The sequence below is a fragment of the Balaenoptera acutorostrata genome, chromosome 1 (assembly GCF_949987535.1).
Source record: "Balaenoptera acutorostrata chromosome 1, mBalAcu1.1, whole genome shotgun sequence".
Classification (NCBI taxonomy): Eukaryota; Metazoa; Chordata; class Mammalia; order Artiodactyla; family Balaenopteridae; genus Balaenoptera; species Balaenoptera acutorostrata.
In genome coordinates, this window is record NC_080064.1 from 154,588,271 (window position 1) to 154,603,704 (window position 15,434).

Here is a 15,434-nt window from a genome sequence, read left to right on the forward strand (position 1 = left end):
GATTCAGCTAGAACACTGGAGTTCCAGACATTTCTGGATTCATCCAGTTGCTCAATTGAAATAAAATTCAAAGAGTCATCAAAACACATGTGCTCAGAGAAATTCCAGATATTTTCTCTCACTTCTATTTAGTCATCAACTCCAGAATTCTTTCTTGTTTCCCACTTATCCATCTCTCCACAGAGCCCAATTATCTGGCTAAGTTGTGAATTTTGGAATTACCCTCATTTTTTTGGTAAGAGATCTGAAACTGCTTTTGATCAAAGATGCCAAATAAAACATGGACTATTTGGTAATCTTTTACCCCATGATTACCCCTCCCTACACCCCTATTACCCAGCCTGTGGCTGGAAGACGTAGAAACACAGTCTCACCTCAGGGTCCCCTCTTGTCCAGCAACTTTGGGGATCAAGAACTCCTTTTTCTCCTCAGAAACACTCTAGCCATCCCTGGGTTTTTAAATCTATTCCTCCAAAATTAGACACATTGGTACTTACCTGGTCTGAATTCCTCCTTCGCAGAATAGTAGTAGTAGGCCAAGAAGATCCCCAGAATGGGGAGGAGATATTTTTTCATAAAAGCCATCAGACAGGGACCTGGCCCGAGGAGCCCTGTAGGACACACAGAGAGAACCTACAGAGCTTTCTACAACTTCCTAGGCAGGCAGCGGCCTCTGAATTGTGACATCAGGGATGGGGGAGGCTGGTTTAGTCTCAGGCAGTCCTAGCCAATTTCCCTGTCAGAGCAGCGATTGGCTTTGGGTGGGATCCCATTTGTCCCTGGCAGCCTGTGTGGTGGATTTCATAATGGACAATGTTTACTCCATTTCATTGAGCAAGAAGAGACTTCCAGATGGCCAAGCTCATGATTGTACAGGACTGGATTCCTGAGCATCCCTACCCTGAGCCCGTCTTCCTCTTAATGCCATTTACTCCAGGAATCAACGGACTTTCAAAAGTGATATATCAAAGGCAGAGAGAAAGTGTGCACGGGGCTTCTGGGGAAGTGTGAGTAATAGCAAAGAGAGCCAAAGTCAAGCAAGTCTCATTCTCAGCCCCACCTCCTAGTCAGAAGCAATTAAAAACAACAGCACAAAACAGAAAAATAAGCTTAGTTTAAAAAAAAAGAAGTGCACATTTTGGAGGAAAAAAAAAGCAAAGAAGCCTTATAAATCCCACACTTAAGTTCAATGAACAATATTACAACATCAAAGGGGAATGCAAGCCAGCCAGAACCCAGATGGCGGGAAACCCATGACCGGTCAAGACTCTCAGGCAAGTGCAATGGAATGTACACTTATTACTTTAACAGCAAATAAAGAAGAAATAATGAGTGCCAAGAAAAAAAGGCATTAAGCTGTTAAAGTAGGTCTTATAAATGCGACAGAGGACCAAGAACGTGAAGAGGATGGTAGGAAGAGGGGATCTGATGTAGAAGAAAAAAGAATGAGCATCGTTGAAGCAAAGTTAGCCTGAAAAGCCCACATCCAGCTAAAAATTGATCCAGTAACAGTAAAAGGACCAGGGGGGAGAAACCCCTACTAATTTAGAATTTATCACAGAAATATAGAAATAACCACCTTGGTATGTCTGTAGCAAGAATTCATTAAGGATCAATCTTCAAAGAAAGAATTTAAGATATAGTATTGTTAAGTTTTTCAACTTAAAAACAACTAACCAAACCATACACATTATCCTATCACAGAGCAAATCCAGAATTCTGCAAGTTACCAGTGTAGCCAAGAAAATCATTTAAATATAGCAATAAGAATAGGTACCTGTGCTTTGGAGGAGGAATGTGGGTTGAGGGCGGGGGTTGGAGAATTCACACAAGATTAAGAGAAATTGAATTATGACCCTAAGTACAGTATCTGGAAACACTCACTGAATTTTTACTTCAGAGCAAGGGAAGATAAGTTAAGACCCAGAGGAGATGAAATAATTTGTCAACAAAGGCCCACAGCTGTGAAGTTCACTTCCAGAAAACAATGCAGATTTGAGAACAGTTGAGGGCTAGATAGAGCTCAAGGTTCATGGAGGACAAAATAGAAAACATGCTTTTTAAAAATCAAGTGGAAAATTACATTACATAGTGTCAGAACTACAAGTTTTATAAAGGACTTTATGCCACTAAGATATGTTATACACTAGACTCCATTTTCATCTCTACAGGAAAAGGAATTTAAGTTTTATTTTCTTAATACTATACTATTAATAGCAAAAATATAGGAAACAATGAAAAATGACTTTCAAATCTGATGATGCTAAAATGATAGAAAGATGAACAGATTAGGGAAGTTTATTGCCTGACACACACAAAAGAAGAATTTTAAAGTGCACTACAGAAAATATAAATTTAAAGAAAGCAAAAATAACAATGAGCAGGAGGAACTGTAGGTGACAGAACATAAAACAAACACAACTATTGCTCATTGTTGGCTGAATTAAAAAATGAAGTCCAATGTTGTGCTGCCCCCAAAGACACATTTAAATGCAGACACATAAAAAAACCTGCAAACAGATTAATAGTTAGATGGCCAAAGAGCCATCATGTTGGAAAATAGGGGTATACAGAGAGCATCAAAGAAAATAATTTTCATGGACTTTGATGAAATAATTTTTTTAAAAAAAATATACTCTGACTAGCAGTCTGTTTTTTTTTTAATTAATTTATTATTTTTTAAAAATTTTTGGCCATGTTGGGTCTTTGTTTCTGTGCGAGGGCTTTCTCTAGTTGCGGCAAGCAGGGGGCCACTCTTCATCGCGATGCGCGGGCCTCTCACTATCGCGGCCTCTCTTGTTGCGGAGCACAGGCTCCAGACGCGCAGGCTCAGTAGTTGTGGCTCACGGGCCTAGTTGCTCCGCGGCATGTGGAATCTTCCCAGACCAGGGCTCGAACCCGTGTTCCCTGCATTGGCAAGCAGATTCTCAACCACTGCACCACCAGGGAAGCCCGAAATAATTTTTTTTATATATTTTTTTTTTGGCTGCATGGCATGAGGGATCTTAGTTCCCCGACTAGGGATCGAACCCGAATCGGTGCACCCTGCGGTGGAAGTGCGGAGTCTTAAACACTGGACCACCAGGGAAGTCCCTGATGACATAATTTTTAATCAACAAAATGCATCAATGAGAATGAGGGCACTGCGTAATGGTTGATGACATTCAATCTTAGAGGTTCTCAGAAGTTTTGGTCTCAGGATCCCTTTAACAATCTTAAAAATCATCGAGGATCTCAAGGAATTTTTGCATATGTGGTTTTACCTATTGACATGGATGTATTAGAAATTGACTGAGAATTTCTTTTTTAACTCAAGAATACATAAGCATCCATGTATTAAGCTTTGTATTATTACACATCCTGTAGGCTGGGGAAACTCATGAGAGAAGGAGAAGGAAAAAGGACAAATAATGTTTTAGTATGATTATGAAAGCAGTTTTGGCTTTTCAAACTCCCAAGAGGGTCTCAGGGACCCAGGGGACCACACTTGGACCACATTATGTAATACACATGGATCCACTGTATGTCTATAGTTACATGCCTGGTTCTCTCATTAGCTTGTCGACTCGGACACGGACTATGTCTTTTTCATCTTTATCTCTCTCCATCTCCCTCTAGCTTTGCTCCAAAATAGGCATTCAGTGAACTTTTGCTGTTTTAGTGTTTCCGAGGCACTGCAGTGATGAGAAAATTGCTGTCTTTCTGGAGCCTGATTTAATCCGGGGAAGTCACTGAGATTTAGCATTCTGGCCAGAGCTGATCAACCCCCGCCCCCTAATCCTCTTCTGGTGGTGCTCAACAAATTGAAAAAAAAAACCAAAGAAAAAAAGACAAAGGAAATATGAACACTTCACCTAGCATTTGTTTGGACAAATTTTCACCAATCAAGTAAAGTTTCTTTCACTGCCATAGCAACGAACTGAGCTGTTCATTCCTTCACACGGCTCCTTCTTTGTAAGGCATTGACCACCTACATTTCCGAGCAGGGTTTCAGTGAAATGCCCTCAACATGACCTGGTCATTTTCAAAAACCCACGTAGCATGGGTCACTCTCAGCTGGACGTGCATGGCTGAGCCAAGCCAGGAATTCTCTCCGACTTGATCAGCCCCACCTAAATAAACGGGGTCAAGAAAAGCGAGACGGTGAGAAGATGTGCGGGGGTCGTTGAATGAGAAAGGGCCTCGGAGGGCCGGGCCAGATCTGGGAGGACTCACAGGAAGTGGCAGACTCGTGGGGGGGAGCAGCCACAGGGGAATTCCTGTGCATTTGGCATAAAATGTAGATCATGCAAGGAGCACCTGTCATTTCTGAGGCAGCAGCATCTGGAGTGCCTTCTGGGACTGTTTGGTAGCTTTGTTAGGAAAGCGGTCTCTTCCTTGTGAAAACTAATCCTGCCAGTGTAACAGCGGGCAGACTTTGGAGTAAAAGGTGGGTGAACCCTCTCTGTTCCGAGGTTCTGCCTTCTCTGGGAAAATAGCACCAACAGGTTGAGACAGGAAAGGAGCTTAGCATAATGTTAGAACGCATAAAATTCTCCCCTTTCCTCAATCCTCCCACCCTGTTCCCCACCCCAATCCAGTTCCTCTGGTCCGATTTTTTTTAAAGAACTCCTCAGTCTGTGCCATGGCTGCCAAAATCTGTTTCTAGCCATGGAAACAGCTGTAAAATGAAATTCATGAAATTCATTCTATGGCAAGACAAGAAAAATTTAAACAAAAAATCTTCTCTGCCCTTCGGCCTCCTTTCTCCTCCCACTGTGCATTGTATATCTGTATTATGCATGGCCCAAACCTTCCACATCGACAGAAATACCTGCTCAACCATAAGAGCGATGTTCTCCTAGCATCAATAAGACAATTCCTTCAATATAACAGTCCTTTGGGGCTTCCCTGGTGGCGCAGTGGTTGAGAATCTGCCTGCCAATGCAGGGGACATGAGTTCGAGCCCTGGTCTGGGAGGATCCCACATGCCGTGGAGCAACTAGGCCCGTGAGCCACAACTACTGAGCCTGCGCGTCTGGAGCCTGTGCTCCGCAACAAGAGAGGCCGCGATGATGAGAGGCCCGCGCACTGCGATGAAGAGTGGCCCCCACTTGCCGCAACTAGAGAAAGCCCTCACACAGAAACGAAGACCCAACATAGCCATAAATAAATAAATAAATAAACCCAAAGTTAAAAAAAAAAAAAAAAAGATAACAGTCCTTCATGGTGCTTAGATGTGGATTATGTAAATTGTCAATAATCCGTCATTATACGTCGATAATACAGCCCTCTGTCTCAAAAAACTTATATAACTGTGGCTTGACTTCTAACGGGCAGAACAATTCTCAGAACTTTCTGAGATGCTCTTCCTGGGTTGTAATCCTCAAATTTGACTCAAATAAAATTTTCCTTTTCTTTCTTAGATCAACTGATTCATTTTTTGTCGACACAACTATCATTTTATGTCATTTTGTCTAGTAACATGGATTCCCTGCCTCCCCTACCCCATCCCCTTCTTCTCCCTCCCCTGTATACCTAACAAGAGGGGAAGTTCTATTTGTCAACCCTTCTGTAGGACCCTACTCCTAATGCACAGATTTACTCATTTTTTCCAACTAATGGAAGCTCAGATGCAGGAAAATGAACTAGAGACGGGATAACCTGCCCTGTGTCTGCCGTCCTGTCCCTACCAGTCACGTGTAGTCCGTGGCAGCGGGACTGGTGAGGCAGACTACCTGGAATCTGTTTGCCTGGGAGAGCCGAGAGCCTCCTGGGAAAGAGCAAGTACCCTAATGAGGCCCAGAGTTTGGCGCGATCCCTGCCCCCTCAGTGTGGGTAGGGCAGAGGCAATTCTAAATATGTACTTGCGTGCAGTTTTTCAAGATTTTCCTCTGGTCTATGGCACATGAACTTGCCCTGGAGCTCCGAGTAGCCATGCACAGTAACTGTAAAGTTACTCCCCAGAAAGTTTGGTGAAACAGGAGCAGCACCAGGGCTCCAAGTCTTTGTGTGGCATTGCTGGTTGGTGAAACAGGAGCAGCACCAGGGAGGAGAGGACTGACTCTGGCAAAGCCACCACATGGCTTCGGCCACCCAGTGCTTTTTCTTGGTTGTTCAGCCCAGCTTTCAGGAAGCACATCAGGTTGGCATAGCAGCCTCCGCCAGGTGGGATTCTTAGGGTGCCAGTGACTACAGCATTAGAGGGAGGCCACTTCCCTTTGGGGCGAAGTAGGGTTGCCACATTCAGCAAATAGAAAGACAGGACACCCAGTTAAATTTGAATTGCAGATAAACAACAAATGCTTTTTGAGGATTTATATAACCTCAACTACTGCATGGGATTATACGAATACTAAAACATTATTCATTGTTTATCTGCAATTCAGATTTAACTGGGTGCCCTGAGTTTTATCTGGCAACCCTGGAATTGGCACAGAACTTTGGGAACGCTGGGAAATTGTACCTGAGGTGTGGACAAAGCATCCTTGACCGTGGCTACTGATAGCAGAGGCAAGAACACCTTGTGTACCTTCCCCGCAATGGAATCCAGCTGCCCGGCCACAGACAGCTCCCAAAGGGCTATAAGTAGCAAAGGAGGAAAAGAGTACATGCCACGTGTTGGCTGAGTGACTTCATTTATTTAGGTTGTACTACCGATCAGATCCTATGACCTATGAAAAAACAAATGCCTTCCAAGTCCTAGAAGGCGCTAGACATGGCAATAAACGAAATGTGTAAAGTATTGTCAGTGCTGTGATGGAAGTCTACAGTGGGGAGTAAAGAAGGAAATAGCCCTTTCAAAGTAGGGGATGGGCAAGTAGGGCAGGCTTCAGAGGAGAGGTCAGCCCTGGTCCATATTGGGGCAAGAGCAGGAATACTCCAGGCAAATGAAGAAGGGCAGGAGGGAGCATTGCTAGGGTTCCAGAAGTGTGTGGGAGAGAGAGGAGGGTTGCTTTGTAGAACATTCCGTGCAGAGGAAGCTGTGTGAGAAAATAGAAGGAGGTGTGGAAGAGAATGGAGTGTTTGGGAAACTGCAAACAATTCCACATGGCAGGATCACTGAATTTCAAGGGGTGGTTTACGTTGGGTGAAGTCAGCCAGGAGAAGTAAGCAGGAACCACATCCTTGAGGGCCGTACACATTTACTGCTGGAATCTGTTTTTCTGGCATTTACTGCCAGACGTGAAGCCTCTGCACCCTCATCCCTTCCCAGAACTCTGCCTGTTCACTGGCCTTTTGCATCCCTCACAGCCTTATGCTGAAAATTCTGGATCCCCTGCCCACCTCGGGCTCATCAATCCAGCCCCCCTCCCTCCATCAACACTTCACTCCCCCAGTGCCACGCTGGGCCTGGCCTCGTCCTCTGGCAGCTTGCAGCTCTGGAGCTTTGCTGAGCCATGTTCCTGGGCTCCCCAACCCATACGCAGGTGGATTTTCCTACCACGTCTTCCGCTTTTTGATTCTGTCTACTTATCTGATGTCTCAGGAGCCCTATCTGCTCTTGTCTCTCTCCCCTGCTCCCAAGCATTTCCTTCCCTTGGATTCTGTCTGTATATAGTCTCTGGGCTTTCTTCCTACTCCTCAGACTCCTTCCTCTTGCTGTTCTTTAGATTCTGTCCTCCCTCTTTCCTCCTTTCTATCTTCTCTGGGCGATTTCCCTCATTCTCATGGTTCCAGTTGCTATCTTTAAGTTGATGAGTATTAAAAATCTCTATCTCCTGTGCCGCATTGTATCCTAAATTTCAGGCGGCATAACCACCTGTTTACTCCACCTCTCCCTCTTAATGCCTCCTAAACACCTCAAACTCAACATGCTGAAACTGCCCTGATTATTTTTTTTAACAGCTTTTGTGAAGTACCGTTTTTATACCAGAAAAGTATCTTGTGGTAAGTGTACAGTTCAATGGTTTTTAATAAATTTGCGGAGTTGGGAAACCATCACCACCATCCAATTTTACATTTCCGTCACCCCTCAAAGATTCATCTTACCCATTTACAATTACTCCCTGTCCCCATCCCCAGGCTTGGGCAACCAATAATCTAGTTTCTGTCTCTCATTTTAGTGGCATCACATAATATGTGATCTTCTGAGCCTGATTTCTTTGACTTATCATGTTATTGAGGTTCATCCATATTGTAGCAAGTATCAGTACTTTGTTCCTTTTTATTGCCAAATCATAGTCTGTTGTATGGATATACTACATTTTGTTTATCAATTCACTAATTCACAGACATTTAGAATTTCCCACTTTTTGGCTATTACAAATAGTGCTTCTATGGACATTGGTGTGAAAGTCTTTGTGTGGCATTGCTGGGTTGTGAGGTAAATTTATATTTAACTTTTAAAGAAACTGCTAAACTGTTCTCCAATGACTTTGTGATTTATTTCAATCAAGGGCTTTACCATCCATCCAGTTAAAGCTCCAGAACCTTGGAAGTCCTTCTTTACTCCTTCTCCATCTCCCCACCTTCCATTACTTACTAAGCCCAGGCAATTCTATCTCCTAGATATCTCCAGAGCCATGTCCCAATGCTCACCCTCGCTATGACTATCCTAACTCAGGCCACTGCTGTTTTCTGCTTTAATAGCCTCATCACTCTTCTCTCTGCCTATCCCGCCTTCTCCAATCCACTGATTTATTTTTAAAAAAGATTGGGCTTTCCTGGTGGCGCAGTGGTTGAGAATCAGCCTGCCAATGCAGGGGACACGGGTTCGAGCCCTGGTCTGGGAAGATCCCACATGCTGCGGAGCAACTAAGCCCGTGAGCCACAACTACTGAGCCTGCGCGTCTGGAGCCTGTGCTCCGCAACAAGAGAGGCCGCGATAGTGAGAGGCCCGCGCACTGTGATAAAGAGTGGCCCCCTCTTGCCACAATTAGAGAAAGCCCTCGCACAGAAACAAAGACCTAACACAGCCATAAATAAATAAATAAATAAATAAATAAATAAATAAATAAATGTAAAAACAAAACAAACAAAAAAAGTATCATTTTCATCAGCAACTACAAACCAAATACTATAAAGATTGTCTTAAATTAAAAAAAAAAAGATTGTGAAACATTTGATATGCACAAAACAATAGATGAAGCCATGAACAATTTAGGAGGCATGAGAATGAAGCAAAAGCCTTGCTGGTCTACCAACCATCTTAAGACCTGACTGTTGTCAACACTTTGGAAGTGCCCTGTGGGCTTCAGTGCACCCAATTCTTCTTCAATGACTCCTTATTGTTCTTAGAAGAAAGTCCAAACACATTATTTTAGCTTTAACAAGCTCTTTATAAGCTTTGAAATACTTTCCCAGGAACCTCTCACCACTCTACCCCCATTCCTTCTTATCCTTCAGGTTCTACCCATTGAAGTCACCCTCCCTGCCCTCCCTTGGACATGTAAGGTATCCCCAAACACTGGGTATTTCTCTTATCATAGCTCCCATCGCTTTGTACTCACAGTTGCCCATTTGTCTGTTTTTCCCATTACACACAGGTCTGAGAGGGCAGAGGCTTGATCTGTCTCACCAGTGTATCTCCCGTGCTTAGCACGGTGCTTGCACACGATGCAAGTGCTAGAAATCATTTTCTGAGTGCTTAATGGAAACAGACTCTTATACATACAAATAAATATGTCTGCTAGGTATTTGAAGGTCAGGAGAAATCTCTAGTCTAGAGATATTGATTTGGGAGAATGAAATCATATAAGTTAAAGTTAAAAGCAGACAGATGACACCCCCAGGGAGAAGGTGAAGGGCACAGTGGGATATCACAGAAGACGAGAACTGGTGGAGAGGAGCAAAGGAGAAACAAGCAGCAGGAGGATCTGAGGCAACAGGTAACCTGGGGGAGGAAGGGTGGGGGTGGGTGGAGGGTGGTCTCTACGAGAGGCGAGAGGTCACAGCTTCTGAGAGGTCAAGGAGGATGAGAAGTGACCGAAATACATTGGGTCTGGAAATAGGAATCGCTGGAGGCCTGTCAGAGTCGTGAAGGCACTAAAGCCAGGATGCTATGGGTTGAGGAGTGATGTACAGAAGGAAAGAACATGTTTAGTGTGAGTGTGGAGGCGGGGGACATTCGAGGAGCTTGGGAGGCACGCAAATCTGAAGGAGGGTTCTGAATTTTAGGATAGCGGTGAGTTAAGGTTTCATTCAAATGTTTTTGAGCATTTTCTCTGTGCCAGACACTGTGTTGGGCTGAGCAGATTTTCAGCGTATGGGAAAGATCCAACAGCATCCATAGACAGAATCGCTGGAGCGGCAAGATTTACAGGGTCCGACGATCTGGCACGTGGCTCCAGAAAAGGAGACTCAAGGAAGGAAGGTGAGGGTGGCTATTGAACTCCTGCGGTCTGCTTCTAAATTCCGTGAGCTTTTTAGCCTAGCGTGTTTCCTTCCTTCGATTTTTGAGAGGCAGATGGCTAAGGCTTCCCCATCTGTCCATCTCTCTTGGAGGAGGGAAAGGAAGCAGGTGGGGAGTTGAATTCTTTAAGGTCTCCTTTTCCTCGGATTTGGCCACAGTACGTAACTAATATTCTCATATCTGCCTCATCCCGCGCCGTTCCTGATCTTTGTGCATTCACACCTGTAAGGCAAGAAAGTCTTTCCCAGGGTGGTTGAATTTTTCCTTTTCTGTCTGATGGGAGGTTCACGAAGTTTGAGGGCTTGGAAACCACCTGGGAAAATGGCCTTATAGGAACGGAGGGAGAATTTCTAGGTTTAGGATGCTACGAGTTTTAACAGGTTTCTGCCAGAAGAGGGAGCCCCAGGGCTGAGAGAGAAAGCACAGAATGCTGGGGTTTAAAATCATGGGGATGGGGGTCTTTGTTTCTGGTATTGTTTTCAGCAGTCCACAGGGGTTTATGGGTTAAGATAAAAGAAGATGAAAGAGGGAAGGAGGGAGGAAGACAGACTCGCAATACACCGACATATACACAGAAAGTTACACACACACAAATCACATAAACCCCCCTCCCTCACTCCTCCCTACACGCACTCACAATTTCTGCTTTAGTACAGTGATTCCTAAAACTTGCTGTGCAATTGAATCATCTGGGGGAACTAAGGGCAGATCCCCAAGCCCCACCAAGGCCTGTTGAATCGGAACCATCAAGGGTGGGACCCAGCAATCTGTATTTTTGCAAAGCTCCCCAGGTGATTCTGAAGTAACCTTTAGGTAGACAGACTGGGGAACTCTTCTGGGTAATTAGGTAAATACTTTAAATATAGCTTGTTTGAGACTGAATTTAATGGCTCCAGCCATCAACATGTTGAGCGGTAGGTAGAATGTAATCCATGAATGCTGTTATAACTGAGCCATTTCCTCTCTTTCTTTTCTTTCTTTCTTCTTCCCTCCCTCCCTTTCTTTCTTTCCTTCTTTCTTCCTTCCTTCCTTCCTTCCTTTCTTTCTTTCTTTCTTTCTTTCTTTCTTTCTTTCTTTCTTTTTGTATTTATTAATATAACACATGAGAGGCTTTACAAAGTCACATGATATCAAAAGGCTTATGATGATAACAGCAATCCTTGCTTCTCCCTTCCCCACGCCCTAGTCCCATTCAGAGGCAACCACGTTTTAAAATCTTATTTCTTTCCTCTGGGAATTAACTGCATATTTAAAAACATTTACTGCTATTTCTTGATTTTGCAGTTTTAGAGATTATTTATTGATTTTCCACTAAGGAATATTAGGACTTTTCCTTTTTTTTTTTTAACAACACACACAGATACTCATTCCCTTCCTTCTAGATTCCTAACACTATTAAATCACAATTTTCATTAAATCAATAGTCAGTGTTCATATTATTATGACTGTTTTTTTGCAGCTCAGCAATATAATGTACTATGATTGCATTTCTTTTCTTCTATTCCCCACCCCCGACCCGGGAGTCAATAATCACCTCATTTTTATTTGTTTGCTTACTCAGTTGTCATGTTCTCCAAATCCTCCGGTAAGAGCAATACAACTCAAATAAATTGGTCAAATTAATTGGATAAGCTATCTATTTTTTCCCTTGGAGACATCCATCTTGGAGCACCGGTCTTCCTGTTCCAATCTGGACTAGGAGCTTGATAGGCTGGTAGATGGGACCTCCCTTTGCCATCCACCTGACAACCCTGACTTTTTCTTGGTTTATTTCTTCATGATGGTAGGGAACTTTTTTTGAGACCTTGGATGCAGGAGTGCTATTTTACATTGAACATCTTTACATGGGCTTTAGTCCATCAGACCCTGGCCACATACAGCCCCGTGTGTCAGCCCTGCCTGCTTGTCCTTACTTTACCCTCTCCCTGATTCATTGTTTGGCTGGGTAAGGGTTTCAAGATTGGAGATTATCTTCTCCTGGAATTGGAAGACATTTCTGTATTGCCTTTTGGTTTCTAGCTTCCAGTATTGATACTGAGAAGTTCAATTTCTGTCTGGACTCCTGATCCTTGGTTTGTGAACTGTTTTTCTTCTCTCTAGAACTTTTGGGATCGTTTTTCCCCTGGTGTTCTAACGTTCCTAATTATGTGCTTTGGGGAGAAGTTTTTTTTTTTGTTGTTGTTGTTGTTCATTGTGTTGGGCACCCACTGGATCCTTTCAAAATGGAAATTCAAATTTTCATTATGGGAAATTTTGGAGAAATTATCTTTTTGGTTAATGTATTCCCCTCCATTTTCTCTGTGCTCTCTTTTTTGGAATTCTTATTAGAAGATGTCAGAGTTCCTGGATGGATCCTGTAAGTTTCTTATTGTTTTTGTCCTATTTTTCATCTCTTAACCTATCTGTCCTACTTTCTGGGAGATTTTGTCAATTTTATCTTCCAGTACTTCTTTTTAATTTTTAAATTTCTAGTTGTATTTTTATTTTAAAAAGCTCCTTTCTGTTCTCCACTATTTTTAAAAACACTGACTTCCTGATCTTCATTGATGTATACACTGCCTTCCTTTATCTCTGGGGGGATATTGACGTTGCCAGGGCTGTTGTTAATGATTTCTTCTGCTCCCTGGATTACCTATGTTGGGGTCTCCATCGGCAATGTCAGAGGCTTTCATTTTATGCTTGGTGATCTTTGGAGTCAATTCCTTGGCTGTTGGAAGCTTTGTGTGTGAGGGCAGGGCTTGTCAACTATGGGAATGCACTGCAGGATAACCCAGAGGGAAGTTGGCAGTATCATTGGGGAACCCCCAAATATCAGTGTCTGTAATCATTTTTTCTTTAGTTGTATACTCTCTACAAGGAGGAATGCTTCATTCTTCTGCCTGGGGTGGGCTGGAATAAGGAGAATGCAGAGGGCTGTGCGTGTTCTGGAATCTGAGTCAGGATAGGGGCTGGGGAGTCTCATCTTTCAGGATGGCGTCTTCCTCTAATTCTCTGTTTCTAGCTCCCTGCCTAAGGCCACCCTTTGCTGTGCCTGATGTCCCCTGAGCCTGGCATCTCTTTGGCCGATTTCTCCAGAAAATAAACTTTCCTTCTTCTTGGAGGGAAAGAAAGGGGATTTGGAGCGTCTCTTCCTATTTTTGCGCCCACCTCTCCCTCTGAGTTGAGGTTTCTGGCGGCCTGATCCCTGGGACTCTCCTGGGCTCTGTGGCTCCTTGTTGGCCTCCGTGGGCTGTTGGGCTTCAGCAGACTCCAGTTTGCTAAGTCACTTATCCCGCGTCCATCCACTTTCCATCTTCTGAAAGGGTATTGACATTTCTCATCTGTTGTTGTCTCCATTCTGGTTCTCTGTCCTTGTGATTTATAGCATGCACATTCTTCTACTGTACTGTGATCAGTGCATTTTGTAAGGGAGCAGAAATGAATGTTTGTTCAACTGGCATGCATAATAACCCTAGAGAGCATTTTTGAGCAGCCTGTCAGGTTTGAAAGGAGAAGAAGCCTATAGTAGTGCCATCTTCTATTCCTCCCAAGATACCCAAAAGTCAAGAGTGTGGGAGTGAGACTTTTTATTAAATCATTTAAATGGAAGAAAAGGAGGGGAAATCTTTCATTTGTTCATTCATTCATTTCCCCCAAATGTTTATTGAGCACTAATAAATGTCCCAAACTGTGCTTGGTGCCAGGAATATATTGTAAAAGCTGATCAATATCTGATGTTTTCCTTCAAGGAGATTCTAGTTAACTATAAGGAGGGTAGGCAAGTAAATCAAAGCTCACAATAGTGTAATAATAATGTGCATAGGGTGCTAACGGAGTACAGAGTAGGGCAGCCAAGTCATCCCAGGCAGTGGGAAAGCCTTCAGGGAGGAGGTGACCCTGGGGCTAAGTTTTGAAGAATAAGTACAAGTTATGGAGATGAAGAAATTGGGGGAAGGCCATATCAAGCAGAGGGAGCTATATGTGTTTAGGTAAGGAGTCTAGAAATAGCTTGATATGTCAGAGTGACCTCAACTAGTTTGAGGTGGCTGGAGCAGGGGTCCATGTTGGGGAATGGCCTGAGTAAGAATGTAACAGCCACTGAACTATAAATATTCACGTTAGTCCACAGCATGATGCTGGGCCTACTAATGAAAGATGCAGAAATAATAATATCTTATTCTCTCTGTGAATTTGAGCAAATTAAAAAAAATATTACTTGTAAAAGGAGGATACTATGCGATTATATAAAGAGATAAGATAAGTAAAATGCTGGATCAATGGTAGGAATGTAAAATATTCTGGCTCTTTCATGACAAATCTGTCTTGAATCCTTCTACTCTCTCCAGTTTCCTAACAGTTACAAAACAGATCTAGAAAAGCTTAACTATTAGGAAAATCTTTTCCCACTTTCCATTTCTGCCAAGTAAGGATTAGTTGAGCATCTTTAACTGAATATTTTATTTTATTTAATCAGGAGTTGCCATGTTTATGTGTTCTTGGGTATCTGGGGCACTTTTGTATAAAGTTTCTTGCAAGGCCCCTGGGTGGGACCGAGATAATTGAGTTCCAGTCTCCTTTCCTCCACTGACATATATGTGACCTTGGGCAAGACCCTGCCCCTGTCTTGGCTTCAATTCCCTCACCTGGCAAACAAGAGGAATTAGATTACCTTTAAGATTTGTTCCAGCTCAGAAATTGGATGCATGGAGCTTTTTAGCTGTACTGAAATTAGTATCAAGAAAGAGCTAGGATTTTTGGATTTTATTTTCATATCATACATAAGAGGGAAAGGCAATTCCTTTCAAATTTTGGCAAGCAAGCAGAAGTGAGATTCTTCCATCTCTCCTTACCTCTCCCGCCTTCCTTTCAGCTTCCGCCTGTGATGCACTCACAGAAAACCCAAAGGAAAATACTGGCACTAAAAGAAAAATAAACACTTCAAGTGTGTCCCTTTGAATTGGTAAGCTCTGTTGGAAAAGTTGGGGGAGCAGGACTCTTCAAAGCCAAGTGTTGTGAAAACACACCATCATGGTCTATAGGTATTTTCCAAAGTGTGAGTTTAACTATTTTAATTCCCCCAAGTGACTGGATCAGTAAACTGCAACCTTCTGGATGGTACTAG

General features: G+C 43.2%; 2 protein-coding genes across 6 annotated transcripts in view; one reads left to right on the top strand and one right to left on the bottom strand.

The window, feature by feature from the left end:
- HSD11B1 (hydroxysteroid 11-beta dehydrogenase 1) overlaps positions 1–688 on the bottom strand; it is a 33,038-nt gene extending 32,350 nt beyond the window's left edge. Inside the window, exon 1 of the mRNA XM_007163963.2 lies at positions 498–688. Within this exon, the coding sequence (XP_007164025.1) occupies positions 498–585 (88 nt within the window). The 5' untranslated portion in view covers positions 586–688. The remainder of the gene's footprint in view (positions 1–497) is intronic.
- The window catches only part of LAMB3 (laminin subunit beta 3), a 164,743-nt gene that overhangs the window by 71,562 nt on the left and 77,747 nt on the right, over positions 1–15,434 (top strand). The gene's annotated exons all lie outside the window — the stretch shown is intronic.